The 16723-nt window shown below is 37.5% G+C and overlaps 1 protein-coding gene across 3 annotated transcripts; it reads left to right on the top strand.

Annotated features, from left to right (window-relative positions):
• The first annotated feature begins 2657 nt into the window (after window positions 1-2657).
• Window positions 2658-14738, top strand: LOC131692922 (general odorant-binding protein 68-like). 3 transcript variants are annotated; one of them, XM_058980330.1, is made up of 6 exons: window positions 2658-2742; window positions 2802-2870; window positions 2928-3026; window positions 3092-3376; window positions 3444-3471; window positions 3534-4761. In XM_058980330.1, exons 1-6 carry the CDS (start codon window positions 2689-2691, stop codon window positions 3629-3631), a joined length of 633 nt encoding a protein of 210 aa, XP_058836313.1. In that variant the 5' UTR covers window positions 2658-2688; the 3' UTR covers window positions 3632-4761. The 3 variants fall into 3 exon arrangements, with proteins under 3 accessions (XP_058836313.1, XP_058836316.1, XP_058836314.1); XM_058980333.1 differs by lacking the exons at window positions 2802-2870; window positions 2928-3026; window positions 3092-3376; window positions 3444-3471; window positions 3534-4761 and adding exons at window positions 13640-13708; window positions 13767-13865; window positions 13932-14216; window positions 14284-14311; window positions 14371-14738 and having other exon boundaries at window positions 2677-2742; XM_058980331.1 differs by lacking the exons at window positions 2658-2742; window positions 2802-2870; window positions 2928-3026; ... (1 more) ...; window positions 3444-3471; window positions 3534-4761 and adding exons at window positions 13518-13580; window positions 13640-13708; window positions 13767-13865; ... (1 more) ...; window positions 14284-14311; window positions 14371-14736.
• Window positions 14739-16723: the final 1985 nt, after the last annotated feature.

The raw sequence follows: 16723 nt of genomic DNA, 5'->3' as shown, positions 1-16723 counted from the left end.
GGTCTTTCGAACTCCTTTCTCAGTATTTTGCTTTAACCGACGATCCGGTTCCTGAAGTCCTTTCGGTGTCTAGCTTGCCATCGAGTACATTAAGTTCGGACAATATGGCGGTACCCCTGATTGGCATTGACGGTTTGCGGTTGTACTATCAAAATGTCAGAGGGCTAAGGACGAAAATCAAGGACGTGTACTTGGTTGTAGCTGACGGCGACTACGATATTTACGTTCTAACAGAAACTTGGCTTGATGCTCGAATTTCATCGATGCAGCTCTTTGGGGATGCTTACACTGTTTATTGTGCATATCGATGCGATAGCAACAGCATTCACGGTCGTGGCTGGACGGGATGACTTTCCGCGGACTAAATCAAGTAAGCACGAACTTCAACCACCTCGTTTCCTTGACCTCGTCTTCGTGAATAGGATTGCTCTGCCTGAGTGTTTTATGAGTGAAGCTTCTAGTGTGATTGTTCCTTCGAGTAACTATCATCCCGCATTAAAAATAACAATTTCTACCAGTAGCACCTTGCAATATGTAGAAGCTTTAGTTGTGGATCGTCGTAATTTTCGCAAAATTAATCTAGCTACATTGCGCCGCTTCCTGCAGCTGATCAACTGGAGTGTACTACATGATCATGTCGATGCATATGCTGCCGTTGACCTTTACAACCGACTACTGATTGACTGTGTTGAAATATCCGTTCCCTAAATGCCAACCTCCTAGGAAGCCTCCATGGTCTAACGCTATGCTTCGGAATCTAAAACGTACTCATATTAAAGCTCTTCGTACGTACAAAAACGACGATGTCCTTTTCTCAAGCGTTTCTTTGCAATAGCCAGTAATGATTATCGCAGTTACAATAAACATCTGTACAAAGGATATGTGAATCGTATTAAACAAAACTTGCGAAGAAATCTGAAAGGTTTCTGGCCTTTCGTTAACACGGAAAGAAAAGAAGCTGGCCTTTTATCCAAGTTCATTCATCCAAATTCATTTTTTTCATTCATTCATTTTCCATGCTTTACAATGACGAAATAGCGACGACTGCTGCAAAATGCTCACTATTTGTCAGTTACTTCCCGAGTGTTTTCACGACTGAAGTGCCATCTGCTATTGAGCTCCAAAATGCGGTTCGTGTTGTTCCCGCTGATGCTGTGGATATGGATGTATTCTCAATTTCAGAACAATCGGTTCTCTCTGCAACTCGGAAAACTAAATCGTCGTTTGCTCCAGAACTAAGTGACAACCGTATTTGACATCCACCGTGCAGTGGCAGTGGAATCAACACAGCACGTATACCGTAAACAACATTAGCGAGGGGTATGAGACTAGGTGAATAATTTTCACTATTCCAGTATTTTGATAGTCTAACTCTGGAATGCCAGATCTTCGTTCCGCGCTAATAAGATTATGAGTGATTTAATGCGATCATTTAAAAATTATGTGTATTGGTTGGCAAGAGGGTCAGTGTTGATTATTTCGTTTCTTTTAAGAATGCTATACGTACTGCTCATCTTCAACTACTACACATTGAATGCATATCTAATGCGTATTGGACTTTTGCACTGATGGTGATAGCTATCACGACATCGAGCATATTGTCTGAACGTTCGTCAAATATTGTGATGCCAGGTCCAAGTTATTGGATCCTCTTCGGGCCCGTGGTAGATCAACCAATGTTCCGGTTCGGGATCTCCCCATCTATCTTTTTTTAAAACGATAAATATCCAAATTTGATAGAACTTACTTTTATTTCTCGTTCTCGGTAGTGGCAACCCATACCAGTGCACTACAACGTAAACGTTTTCATCATCACCATTGTGCACGCATTAACCGAATCGGAAGTGAGAACGACCTGAAGTTCTGACTCTTTTGAATAATCCCTGCGGGTTCGAGGTGGTGTATGATGTCATTGGCAGTACGTGGCTGTCATTAATGCCGTTGATTTTCTTTTTGCTAAATGCTTCTTTCCTCTGTCATCTTTATCCGCCCCGTATCCGCTGCTCCTTCTACTGTTGGTACTCCGATGTTGGAACCAAGCCCCTTGTAAATGTCTTTCCCAAAAAGATAAGCTTCTCTTATAAAAAAATGAATCTGTTTCCGCTTTTTTATACGAATTAATGATAGTTTTGTGAAAACAAATTATCCGTAGTCTTTATAAAAATAATTTCTTTTTCATGTGACGCAGCATATCTGGGGTTTAAATACAACATTTAATGTAGTTCTGGAACTTTGATATCCCGAAGAGCTGTAATATGATTGGTATGGGAACATGTATCAGTACCTGAACATTATAGGAAACGGAATTCGAGCGCGCAGTATAGTTGAATAAATGCCAGTCTCTCTAACACCTAAATTGTATGAATGAATCATTGTGTTCCGATTTTAAATATGTTGACCTTCAAAATCATGGACAATAGAAACCAACGAGTCAATCATCAGAATTAATTGTGTGTGAAGCTGTGACTCAAATGGTGTTTGTGCAATCGATTCCCGAGCTTATCGTTTTTGCTCTTTCCCTACCTATTTAGCTATCATTTCAAATAAAAATATCGATAATACAATTCTCTGACTAACTCCACCATCGCCGTTAATTAGTTGATGTTAGTTTTTACCACTGCTAAACTGTTTATAACCATGTCTGTTCCAAGCTAACTGCATCAGTCGTTCAGTTGAAGCATTAGAATTATGGACAAATTTACACTTTCGGTGTTAACTCTACAGATTTTATTTTTGGCGGGGGTAATTGCAAATGCTTTGCACCGCTGTCAACCAATATTAATTTGCGTTTATCTTTTCAGTTTACAACCGCTCAACCAAACCCTGTCTGTTCGAAAATACCGACGTTGGATGGTTTACTTGGAAATAGTGTATATTGCCGCTTTTAAATTTTTTGTGTTCCAAATTATGATTTCTCTGATTTGTAGACATGTTGTTCCTTCCCAATGTTACTGGACGCAAAAATAATGAATCAATGCTGGAATGAGCAAAAGAATTCAACTGACACAGACACGACCAAACACTGCGTAAGATTTAGTATCTAGTTACTGGTCGAGTGAAAAAATATTTGATAATTACTTTTTACTAACAGAAATCCTTGGAATGCTTTTTCAAGAAAAGCAACGCTCTGAAAGCAGATAATTCTCTGGATCGAGCTGTAATTGAGACGTACTTAACAACCCATCTGAAGGATAATGCAGAATGGCTACCGTCGATAAAGCAGATCGCGCTGGACAACTGTCTGGTGAGTATTGAGAAGGACTACAGCAAAATGATGGATTTCTTCAAGACGAACAAAATGGAACTACCCGAGCCGGGAAAGTGTTCCATGAAACCGATGCTGATGAGTATTTGTGTCATGGCGAAGGGATTTGCGGTAAGGGATTTTTGTTTTTTTTTGAAATTTGAATTGATGTGAGTGTTTAAAAATTTTGCATTTACAGGGCTGTCCGGCGAAGCATTGGAACAAAGGTAGTTAGCAAAGTGAAATTTGGGGAAAAAATCAGGAATTTTATGTGTCTGTACTATTTCAGGTCCAAACTGTGACGATTGGAAAAAGTATCTAGCAAGTTGTACGGATACCATCGAAAACACACTGGAGTTCTACAAGCAGCTCGACAAAGCCCAATGATTACCATCTACAGTACAGAGAGCACCTTTATCGTTTATACTGTAGGTAGTTGGAAAGCAAATGAATTTGGTTGGCATAATCAGAAGTTTTTTAGACATACGTGAAGAGCACCCTGATTTTCAAACAACATTCATATCAAGTAATTCAATCAGTTTTGAATAGATCTATTAAGGGGTTGCATACCATTTTATTTTTCGAAAAATTGATTTTTTTATTACTTTATCTGAAAGTACAACTCCTTAAGAATATTTTCCTAAATTTTTATAGAGATCCAAGAAAAAATTCGCCTACCAAACTACTGCCACCAAACCACTTTTTCCCTTTTTTATTTCGACTATGTTAGTCACATTTTCTTTTTTTTACATTTTAACGACATTCAATTAGCTAGAGATTACTGGGTAGGGAAAGTTATGAAACTTAGAGCCATAGTACTCAAGTGAGAGCAAGGATATGAAGTAAACAGATCGGAAAACTAAAAGTGGCAGGGTCATTAGAACAGGCTTAATATCGTACGGGCTTAATCTTTGTCTTCTGTTAATGAGGGTCGAGCTTAGGCAGAATAACTACGAATCACCCGAGTTCACTAACATGTGTCCTGATAAAGGTAGACGTATCTATCTTTACCGTGACAACCGACAAAAATTAAGCCACGCAAGATCACCACTGAAATTTTAAACTCGATATTCTCGAAATGTCGATTTTCCAAAAATAGTTTTTCCGTGATCACGGTTACCGATTTCCTTCAATTTTTTTTTTCAATGAATCGTTTAATTAATTTTTCTCTTACCTTTAGGATTCCATTTTTATACATACATTTTTGTTTTGTGGGTGATATTTTTTAATACAATTTTTAGAGCTTAAAACAGCGATTTTTAGGAAAGACCCGAATGCAGGAAAAAATTAATTTTTCATTCAACTAATCGTTAACGTACGAGGAATACCCATATTCTAATGGATTTTTTTGAGTTTTGGGATTTCGGTTGATGTATTGGTCTTCAATCGTTAACACTGCAAACCTCTTAAATAAACAAGGGTATAGGGGAAAAAACCAAAACTCCTCCAATTATCAATATATTTTTAAAACTTATGCTTGTTTCTTTCACTGAAAAATCTACTACCAAAATAATATAAGATTGAGGTAGTGAAATCATTGCTTTATGCTTTTACGTAAATTCAAACTTTCTAGACATTTTACGCACAAAAAGGTATCTAACCCCTTAACTAGTTATTTCTAATGTGAATGATTACTTTTACTGTGTTAACAGAAACTGTGTTGAAATGAATATATTTACATTCTTGCTCTTAAAATATGACTTATTAAAAAATGTTAAATCTCTGGCATTTTTAGTAACGAACGCTTTCAAAAAGGTATCACTGGGATAACAAGATTTATAGAGCTCAATTGGAATATACTCCCACCAGGGATAATATAGTAAATTCAATTGTTGGCTGTTTAAAGTCCTTAAATCAGTCATTTCTAAATATGCATGTAGGCTTCGGTGTAATTGACATCTCGGTGCGTGTAAATTGCAAGCGTTGGTGCCAGCATTGTTACCTGAAGAAACAACTAGATGGATGGAGGTTGGACGAACAATTCTGGTATTTACGAAAGAGCAACAAAAATGTAATGTATGATCAAAGCAAGGATTTTTAAAAATATCAAGGAGAACATTTGAATTTACTAACTTGAAACTTTGAACTCATATTGTGATTTGCTGAGTTGCGATTCTATATTCGTCTTCGATATTCTTTTAACTGGTGATGGTTGTTGGTTTTGAGGTACTAGGCACAGTCATTGCTAGTTGGGCAACCCTTTAGTAGTTCGACCGAAGATGTTGAAAACTATGTACTAATTTTGATTGTACTTTAGCAAGGGATTGACCTGATCTGTATCATTCTCATCACACTAACATTGTTGCGAGATCCTGGATAGAAATTTCTTTAAGCCTCAAACCAAGCGGTGCTATTTTTTTTTATTGCAAAATATTTGTCATGATACATGAACTAGGATACTCTTGGTAAAGCTTTTCGTTCATACAGCTAAACAATATCAATATTGCATTTCTTGTAGGATAAAACTGAATCAAGGTGACTGAAAGCCGAAGCTCCACTTTCACCTTCAATATTTGTTCCGCCTCTCGACCAGATGAATGGATATAAAAATGTTAAAAGCCAAGCGCCATGGTGTAGCCCTGAAGAGTGTTCTTTGGTCTTTTCAAGTTTTGGTAATTTTACAAATACGCTTAAACTTAATTTAAACTATTTGGATAAATTTTTCACAGTTTTTAGAAGGGCGTAACTCCAGCCTTTTTCGCATAATTAGCTCACAGGGATTTTATCCGGTTATTTTAGTTTTTCGAAGAAACAGTTGTTTTTATGGTGTTTTTAGTTGATATTTTTCAGTGATAATTAATCAAAACCACAGTTTACCGTTTACGTTTCAGCTTACTTCCTTATTTAATTTCAGCCATCCTCAGAGCTTTGCAATACAAAAACAAAATAAAAATAATTACAATATTAAAAAGTTTACAATTGAATTTAAATTTTCTTACTTATTCACCCAAGCGCGTCTTGCCGTCGCTGGGGGGAAATCGAATATAAACTTATTCTACGTTTGTTTCTCCCACTGGCGACGTCTCCCTTCTATTCTATTCTGGATCCACATTCAAATGATCGTGAAAGGTCGATTTGAATGTGAATCTACACGGAATGCTGTTGTCACCGAAAGATTATTGGTTGCGTGTATTTCAATCAAAGGTAGAATCGAATACACAACGTAGGGCCTAAATAGCCACCAGTTGAAACATTTATGCTCTCGTTAATCCGTCGACGAACTGGTGCCAATAACCGCGGTTTTTCAGCTTTCGTCAAGTTTTTCATTTGTGTTTCTAACGTCACGTATATTCGGAATAATTCGGGCGATTCGACTTTCAAAAAGTCTTTGCAAGACAGTTTCGCGTACAATTCTGAACACCCTCTGGTCCCCATGGAGTGGGAGATCGTCCACTGTTGCTCGCGCCAATATGGAATATGGATTTATTCTCGAAAATCAGATGATGTATGGAGAACGAGACCCCTTTGCTCCAGCTTGTGAAAATTTTAAATTGCGTCCAGCAAAAATCGCGAAGCATAAGAAAATAACTTATTCTTCATCACCTTCGTTTCGTGCTGGAAGGTTACAAGTGTTTTAGTAGAAAGAAAACTGCAGTGAGAACACTATTTAAACAGTTGACTTCAAAATGGCTCCTCCTCGTAGTGATCTTATTGTTCGATGGTATTTTCATCGAACGAGGTCATTTGATAATAGTTTGATAGTGTATCTTCCCGAACATCGATTTGCTATGCGATGAATTTGTATTATATGAAACTTGGTAACTTTCGACATGATTCTCAACTTCCACAAGCACTCTTTCCATTGCTTCCAGCCAGATTTCTTCTGGATCCTCGATTAGTCATTCGATGGGTTTGTGATATCGCAGAACTGCTCTCCGCATCGAGGCTATTCTCAGAACGAGTTAACTAGCGAAACATCGATGAGCAATCGAATCCATACCAACAAAAGCGTGGTGTATTGATATGCTGAATATTCAATTTGCTAAAAAAAAGTCTGCTCCGACTCTGTGTCGACACAACACCTTACGTTCTCCTACGGTACTGGGAACGAACCACCGTTCTCAATGGTGGAGCTCTCATTTACCCTTTTATCATGCAACAATAATGTACCGACGCTAGACTGAATCAAATTCAACTTGTTTAAGAATGTGCCGCATTCTACATCGATTTATTAGACAAGTTCCTTGCTAGTAACGTTGTCTCCTAACGTAGCAAGCAAGTTCGAATGATCGTCATTCCAAAACTAAAAAAACTGGCCTCCGATCACAACTCGTATCGGCCGATTGCAGTGCTTCCGAAAGTTGCTCGAGAAAATGATTCTGTATCGCTTCGACAATTGGGTCGAAGCAAATATTTTCCTAGTCAGCCTTTGTGATGGTTCATTCAAGGTGCTATTCAGTTACATATTAATATACCTCCAAAAATTCGCACTAACTGAACAAAATCCGCATATACGCACCCAACAATTTTGTCGACAATATACATGATGAAGGCGATAATTTCTTACATTAAAGCGATTCTAGAGAATACACACTCGAATAACTAACCACATTTTGTCGGTAAAGAAGGTCTAAATGTGGGAAAAACAGTTGGGTACATTGCTTATCCCACGTAGCGAAAATACACAAAAAATGTAAAAATCATGGATGAAGCCACTAGAAAGCATACCCGTTTTGGATTTTCTATATTTTCCACACCGTTCAGATTCGAACTTTGTGACGACGTTTGAGTTGTAGCAAAGAGACACCTGGACAGCGCTATTTCACCTACGAGAAACCATGCAATATTATTTTTTTCAAACGTAAACTCGCAAGCAGCACACACACGTCGCACTCTGCGGTATTGAACTCAATCCAAAACCACGATTCTGTGGCACCATACTTGTACCGTAAAATTCGTACACGGTTTAACTCTGTGTGGTGCCAGAAGCTATAACCATAACGTTACTCGTTTGGCATAATAACAAAAACTGTTATTGTGTAATTTGAGTGTACTTTCTACCTCTGCCGCAGTCAGACCTACAATCGAGCCAAGTGAACAACAGGCCTCTCGGATCTAGTGTGCATTGACTCGAGAACAAAGGAAACATCGGATTATTCTTGTCATTATGAGTAAACTTGACGTAAAAGCTCTACTCCGATTCAACGCCGCTGTCATTGGTTTTGAATTTTATTCATTACGACCGAGTTTTTTTAAATGGAACTCCTTCTTTTTTGGAAGTCACATTTCGTGGCATTCGAACACGCGACCGACAATTACTGTTTAACTACACTTGATGTAATTGATGATTTGTGTGTTATCTGCAATTTTTATTGTTCTTTTTTTAAACATCATGTCTGAAGGCAGAAGTGTTCTTCCGTTATCGTAGAATAATGAAAACTATTGTCATTTATTGCCATTTTTCAAATACTACAAAGAAAATTTTCATTCAACGTTTAAGAATTGTTTTAATTGACAGAATTTCGAAGAATTGTTTTCGGCAATGCTGTCAGAATGTCACGGTGTTTTGAGTCCGCAGCTCAAAATTCCTTGCTAGATGTGACGATAACGTTCGGACGGTACAATAAGCGGTTAAACACAGTTAACAGTGTTCGAATTAGCACTCGTTTCTTTGTTGTGTGCAAAGCTTATCATGCGCGCGATTTGAAACGATCGAGTATTGAAATACTATGGTATGGTTCGAAACGTGTACACTCGATGATTTGCAAAATGTGTTGGTAGGGTGGGTGTGAATTGAATTCAGCACACTGCAGGGTGCGACGCGTATGTGCTGCTTGTTAGTTAGCATTGGGAAAAATAAATTTATTTTTATACTTGTGTGTTGTAATTCTCATGTCAAAATGATTTTGGCGATTTTTAGGTACCTAGGGTAATAAACTTATTGGCACACATGCTTCATATTTCGTATGTATGCGATTCGTTGTTATCACTGAGGCATCCGACAACATGCTTCTGTAGATATTTCTGAAGCACGGACGGATTCAACTGGGTTTGTGCTGACTTAAGGACGAAGGTTAGTTGGAGATTTTGGTGGGTGAGAAGATTGAGTTATGTTAGAGCAGTGACCAAGAATAGTTTTTATTTTTAGGTTTGCAAGCCTTAGTTTTTTATACCAATCAAATTCCTTAGGGCGTATTCAGCAGCGTGGGATTTTATATAGGAGTTTCAAAGTGGAATTGGAATGGAAACGATCACATCCCTTTGACACTGGTGCCGTTCTATTTGCTGTTTCATATGAAACACATTAAGAATTGCGTTTTGAACCGACCGAGAGAATGTTGAAACTTGCTTATTTTTAAATATATTCTTGTACCATATTTCTTCATTACAAAGTTTTAATGAAGTACATTAACCATAAATCAAAAAAGACAAGTTCATCGAGAAAAATATAGTTTGAACTCTACTAAATTGATGGGTGCGCGTCGTTTGGCATTAATACGGTAAGTATAAGTACGTTAGGCATACATACGTTAGGCAGAAGTACATTAGGCATAATGGACGTTAGGCATAATGGACGATTGGCGTAATATACGATAGGCATAATGGACGGTTGGCATAATTCACAAAAACACAAAAATAATCGCAAGGCTTTCGTTATTATAGAAATATTATTCCTACATTTGTTTTTTTCGAGTTTAACGACAGACTCCAAAATGAAAAACGCCATGCAACATATTTATCCCTTGCAACTGTAAGGTTTTTTTTTCTATTTTTCCGCGGACGAGATGAAAAAAGAATCCCTTGATTTAAGTCAACAGTTTGGTACAAGTACATTTCAAGCCTATTATATCTATAACCAATAAAGTTGCATCTAAATATTTAAAAACGCCAAATAATGAACAAACATTAAGTTTTGGAGCTTATGGAAACTTGCATTGTTATGTACAGCATCATCCTTAGGCTACAGATTTTACGTTTGTGGCGATATCTTTTTCGTTTCGAAGTACACAAAACTCTCTTTCTCTCTCTCGTATCAGACAATTTCCATAGTTCTATTTTGATGTCCTCAAGAATATAATCATTGAACTTGATAATATAGGAGATAATCAATATTGAAGCATTCTTATATTCATTCGTTGAATAAATAATAAAATGCATCATTCTTTCTTTCATGAGCTGTTCTTAAAGAGCACAAATTTTCTTCTTGGACATGTATGTATGCACCATACATATATGTAAGAGCTAATCTAAGTTGATGTACGTTATTCATACCATACAAAGTTGTGGAGAGAAAATGAGCTAAGTTCGTGCTTTTTCAGAGGGTTTTCTGCAAATTTTATTTGAAAAAGCGAAAGTTAGTTCGTTAGGAGTACTATCAAAGATAGAAAAAAACAAGTTGAATTACAATTTTACAAAATTCAAAACATTTTGAGCGACTTCGTGGAATGTCACAATTAATCTTCTTAAGATGTCTTCCGTTTAATTCCACTACATTAATAATAATGACAAAACAATTGCTTTTCACCATCAATCAGATACTAGTATTTCAACTATTTATTGTAGTCTTCTTCAGTGTTCATATCAGTCTAAAGAAAATTGCAATAAGAAAATCATTTATTCTTCATCACCTTTGTTTCGAGTAACTTTCGCCAGGTTTTCTCTTACAAACTTTGTCTGTTTGGACCAGGTTCATCTATCACATCGTAATTTCGTACCGCAGGTCATGACCAATCATCGTTGCAAACAATTGGGCCATACAACTACCCATTGTTGTAGCTGTAAGGTACGGTTTAGAAAATACGGAGAGAATCATGAGGATGATTCTTGCATTAGGAATGCTGAAAGACGTTCCTACTGAAGAAGAGAGACTTCGCATTATCTTTTGACACGTTCCGCGTAAAAATTGGCTGTAAAGCTGATGCGTTCCCTCAAGAATAGCTTCAAGCTCTCTTTTGCAGAAATGCTTAAATGGGGCTACTCATTTCCTTTCCTAAGCATCCTCATACAAACCCGATAGTGTTGGATCACAAAAAATAATAACTCAAGAAAGGGCTGTTATAATACTAAAGTAAGTGGCTCCTGATTTCGGATATCGTGTACTGGAGACTTTGGCTAGAGTTTCTTGAAGGTGTTGTGTTAAATACAACGGCACGAGTACTTGAAGGATAAAAGTCTTTTAATAGCTCTTCTTTCTACAGTGAGCCACAACAGGTACTGGTTCTTTCACAAGTTAACGAGCGAAACATCGATGAGCACTCGACGCATGAGCATCCATACCAATGAAAACGTGGTATATTGAAATATATGCTGAAAATTCGATTTCGTAAAAAAAAAGTCAGCGGCTCTGTACCGACACAGAAGACCTACCGCGTTGGATCCTCCTACTGTCCCGATTTCGATAGTGTATTTCTTATTCGCACTTTGTTCATGCAACAATGATGCATCGGCGTTAGACATAATCAAATTGAACTTGTTGAAGAATTTGCGTAAATTTATTTAGTTCCTTGCGAGTAACAGTGTCTCTCTAGATAGGAAAACATCCTCCGATCGCAACTCGTATCGGCCGATTGCAACGGTGTCCTGTATCCGGACGTTGCTCGAGAAAGTGTTTCTATTCCGCTTCGATAATTGGATCGAAGCAAATGGTTAACTTCCGCAAAAAAACGAACGATTGTCTCCAATAGCCGAACAGAAATTGAAATAGTCTATGTTAGCAAAGAGCAGGTGGCATCAGCGTTCTTCAATACAATGGGTGCTTGTGATTCAGTTTCTGTTATCGTTCGCTACCCACGCATGGTCTTTCGGCGATTTTAAATAACATTTTTCGCGCGGTGATTCACCGAGCGATCCGACGTAGTCGTGCTACTACAGACCAGCTGACTCGTCTCGGTCCTGCGTTAGGAGGTCGTGAGGGGGGTCTTTCGAACTCCTTTCTCAGTATTTTGCTTTAACCGACGATCCGGTTCCTTAAGTCCTTTCGGTGTCTAGCTTGCCATCGAGTACATTAAGTTCGGACAATATGGCGGTACACCTGATTGGCATTGACGGTTTGCGGTTGTACTATCAAAATGTCAGAGGGCTAAGAACGAAAATCAAGGACGTGTACTTGGTTGTAACTGACGGCGACTACGATATTTACGTTCTAACAGAAACTTGGCTTGATGCTCGAATTTCATCGATGCAGCTCTTTGGGGATGGTTACACTGTTTATTGTGCATATCGATGCGATAGCAACAGCATTCGCGGTCGTGGCTGGACGGGATGGCTTTCCACGGACTAAATCAAGTAAGCACGAACTCCAACCACCTCGTTTCCTTGACCTCGTCTTCATGAATCGCTCTGCCTGAGGGTAACTATCATCCCGCATTAAAAATAACAATTTATCCCAGTAGCATCCTGCAATATGTAGAAGCTTTAGTTATGGATCGTCGTAATTTTCGCAAAACTAATCTAGCTACATTGCGCCGCTTCCTGCAGCTGATCAACTGGAGTGTACTACATGATCATGTGGATGCATATGCTGCCGTTGACCTTTACAACCGACTACTGATTGACTGTGTTGAAATATCCGTTCCCTAAATGCCAACCTCCTAGGAAGCCTCCATAGACTAACGCTATGCTTCGGAATCTAAAACGTACTCACATTAAAGCTCTTCGTGCGTACAAAAAACGATGATGTCCTTTTCTCAAGCGTTTCTTTGCAATAGCCAGTAATTCCCAAAAAGATAAGCTTCTCTTATAAAAAAATGAATCTGTTTCCACTTTTTTATACGAATTAATGATATTTTTGTGAAAACAAATTATCCGTAGTCTTTATAAAAATAATTTCTTATTCATGTGACGCAGCATATCTGGGGTTTAAATACAGCTTTTAATGTAGTTCTGGAACTTTGATATCCCGAAGAGCTGTAATATGATTGGTATGGGAACATGTATCAGTACCTGAACATTATAGGAAACGGAATTCGAGCGCGCAGTATAGTTGAATAAATGTCAGTCTCTCTAACACCTAAATTGTATGAATGAATCATTGTGTTCCGATTTTAAATATGTTGACCTTCAAAATCATGGACAATAGAAACCAACGAGTCAATCATCAGAATTAATTGTGTGTGAAGCTGTGACTCAAATGGTGTTTGTGCAATCGACTCCCGAGCTTATCGTTTTTGCTCTTTCCCTATGTAGCCATCATTACTAAGGAAAATATCGATATTACAATTTTCTGACTAACTCCACCATTGCCGTTAATTAGTTGATGTTAGTTTTTACCACCGCTAAGCTGTTTATAACCATGTCTGTTCCAAGCTGACTGCATCAGTCGTTCAGTTGAAGCATCAGAATTATGGACAAATTTACACTTTCCGTGTTAACTCTACAGGTTTTATTTTTGGCGGGGGTAATTGCAAATGCTTTGCACCGATGTCAACCAATATTAATTTGTGTTTGTCTTTTCAGTTTACAACCGCTCAACCAAACCCTGTCTGTTCGAAGTTACCGACGCTGGACGGTTTACTTGGGAATAGTGTATGATTGTCGTTTTTAAATTATTTATGTTCCAAATGATGATTTTTCTGATTTGTAGACATGTTGTTCCTTCCCAATGTTACTGGACGCAAAAATAATGAATCAATGCTGGAATGAGCAAAAGAATTCAACTGACACAGACACGACCAAACACTGCGTAAGATTTAGTATCTAGTGACTGGTCAAGTGAAAAAAATATGTGATAATTACTTTTTACTAACAGAAATCCTTGGAATGCTTTTTCAAGAAAAGCAACGCTCTGAAAGCAGATAATTCTCTGGATCGAGCTGTTATTGAGACGTACTTAACAACCCATCTGAAGGATAATGCAGAATGGCTACCGTCGATAAAGCAGATCGCCCTGGACAACTGTCTGGTGAGTATTGAGAAGGACTACAGCAAAATGATGGATTTCTTCAAGACGAACAAAATGGAACTGCCCGAGGCGGGAAAGTGTTCCATGAAACCGATGCTGATGAGTATTTGCGTTATGGCGAAGGGATTTGCGGTAAGGGTTTTTTGTTTTTTTTTGAAATTTGAATTGATGTGAGTGTTTAAAAATTTTGCATTTACAGGGCTGTCCGGCGAAGCATTGGAACAAAGGTTAGCAAAGTGAAATTTGGGGGAAAAATCAGGAATTTTATGTGTCTGTACTATTTCAGGTCCAAACTGTGACGATTGGAAAAAGTATCTAGCAAGTTGTACGGATACCATCGAAAACACACTGGAGTTCTACAAGCAGCTCGACAAAGCCCAATGATTACCATCTACAGTACAGAGAGCACCTCTATCGTTTATACTGTAGGTAGTTGGAAGGCAAATGAATTTGGTTGGCAATAGTCAGAAGTTTTTTTTAGACATACGTGAAGAGTACCCTGATTTTCAAACAGCATTCTTATCAAGTAATTCAATCAGTTTTGAATAGATCTATTAAGGGGTTACATACCATTTTATTTTTCGAAAAAATGATTTTTTTATTACTTTATCTGAAAGTACAACTCTTTAGGAATATTTTCCTAAATTTTTATAGAGATCCATGAAAAAATTCGCCTATCAAGCGCAAAACCATTTTCCAAAAATGGTTTTTCCGTGATCACGGTTACCGATTTCCTTCAATTTTTTTTTCAATGAATCGTTTAATTAATTTTTCTCTTACCTTTAGGATTCCATTTTTATGCATACATTTTTGTTTTGTGGGTGATATTTTTTAATACAATTTTTAGAGCTTAAAACAGCGATTTTTAGGAAAGACCCGAATGCAGGAAAAAAATAATTTTTCATTCAACTAATCGTTAACGTACGAGGAATACCCATATTCTAATGGATTTTTTTGAGTTTTGGGATTTTGGTTGATGTATTGGTCTTCAATCGTGAACACTGCAAACCTCTTAAATAAACAAGGGTATAGGGGAAAAAGCCAAAACTCCTTCAATTATCAATACATTTTTGAAACTTATGCTTGTTTCTTTCAATGAAAAATCTACTACCAAAATAATATAAGTTTGAGGTAGTGAAATCATTGCTTTATGTTTTTACGTAAATTCAAACTTTCTAGACATTTTACGCACAAAAAGGTATCTAACCCCTTAACCAAGGTGCGGAAAACTCGCTCACCGCCATGAGCGTACATGAATTTGTTTCCTTATACATCGTCGGGGGTTTACGCTCTCGTTAAAAAGATACAGACCCACACAACTCGTTCCGTATCACACCGTATGCGATTACAAAGAGAGAGAGAGAATCGAAAATCGCAAATTTTTTTAACGCGTTCCACATTGCCGATGCAGTGACGTAATGAGTGCCATCGAACATATTCGGCAGCGAACATGTTCGTTCGGAAAAATGATCCAAATCTTCGTGCGCAATCCTGAAACTGAACGATTGAAATATATGGCTGGCCTGAAAATATCAGTAGGAGTCGGTGTCCGCCTGGACACCGCACGGAGTGGCAATTTCTGCTGTGTAGGTTCAACTCGCAGTCATTTCCTTGCTGCGTGTTAATTTTATCATGCGCTATACATGTTATCGCTCGAGTTGAACTATATTATTGTATGTACAAATGCCGTACTTGCGATGTAGACAAGATGTGTGGTAATGTACATTGGTTTAGATTTGTTTGGATTTAGTTTAATTTTCAATGTTCAGGCGCGTTCGGCTCCTTCCATGCGCTACATTCGAGAGGAAACTTACATTTGTCTTCTTTTCTATGCCAATAATTAATCTCGAAAGTTGTGCGTTTTAAAGCGTATCATTGCGCGAATATAGCTCACTACTTTCGGTGATATGCATCAATTTTCAATTTTCTTGTTTTTAACTGAAATGATATCTTTTACTTCAATCATATGATTATCCACGTTTAGGTGGTTTTGGTTTGAGGCGAAGCTGGCCCATATTATAACTCAAATTGATGTCTAAACAAATTAAGTGATAACAGTTTCGGTTGAAACCTGACTCAGTTTCGAGATCAAACAAAAACGCATTCGTGCTAGGGCATACGAGTCCGGCGCATAAAGTTCATACCTTTTTGTGTGCATGAAATTAGGTGTGAATAAACAGATAGAATGGGAATCATATGTATCAACTAATAACAATATAATACAATATAATAGATACATCGAAATTTTAAAAACAGTTTACCAAACGAAATTTTCACTGAAATGCTGTTAAGTTTATTAAGTTTCTTGGAACTTATAATTGGAATGTGGATTGCGTGAAATTTAGTAACAAGAATCACCGTTCTGGCGAAGTAACTATTGGTGTTTGCTTCAGGCAAGATATGTTCACAAAAATATATAAGGCTAGTAACTAGGACTATAACCATTCATTTATGCGCTTACAGTTGTATTATCTATAGCACTGCAGTTATTGATATTAGTCTGAAAGGATTCCGCTGGAGCAGTGCTGCTAGGGACATTTTCAGTTAGCAGTGAAAATAAAATTTGTAGATATTTTCGTTATATTGCATTATTATTGAAAACTGATAAAAACACATAAACGTAGACTATCTTTGTCTTT

This window comes from Topomyia yanbarensis, chromosome 3 (genome assembly GCF_030247195.1).
Source record: "Topomyia yanbarensis strain Yona2022 chromosome 3, ASM3024719v1, whole genome shotgun sequence".
In the NCBI taxonomy this organism is placed as follows: domain Eukaryota; kingdom Metazoa; phylum Arthropoda; class Insecta; order Diptera; family Culicidae; genus Topomyia; species Topomyia yanbarensis.
The sequence above is the reverse complement of the archived record's forward strand: the minus strand, read 5'-3'. Positions and strand labels throughout refer to the sequence as shown.

What these genes read in the sequence shown, in the direction of transcription:
- LOC131692922 (XM_058980333.1), top strand. Translation starts at nt 2,689, where the DNA reads ATGGACAAATTTACACTTTCGGTGTTAACTCTACAGATTTTATTTTTG. An exon ending in AGATTTTATTTTTGGCGGGG is followed by an intron (nt 2,743 to 13,639) that starts GTAATTGCAAAT and finishes TTGTCTTTTCAG; the next exon opens with TTTACAACCGCTCAACCAAA. An exon ending in ACGGTTTACTTGGGAATAGT is followed by an intron (nt 13,709 to 13,766) that starts GTATGATTGTCG and finishes TCTGATTTGTAG; the next exon opens with ACATGTTGTTCCTTCCCAAT.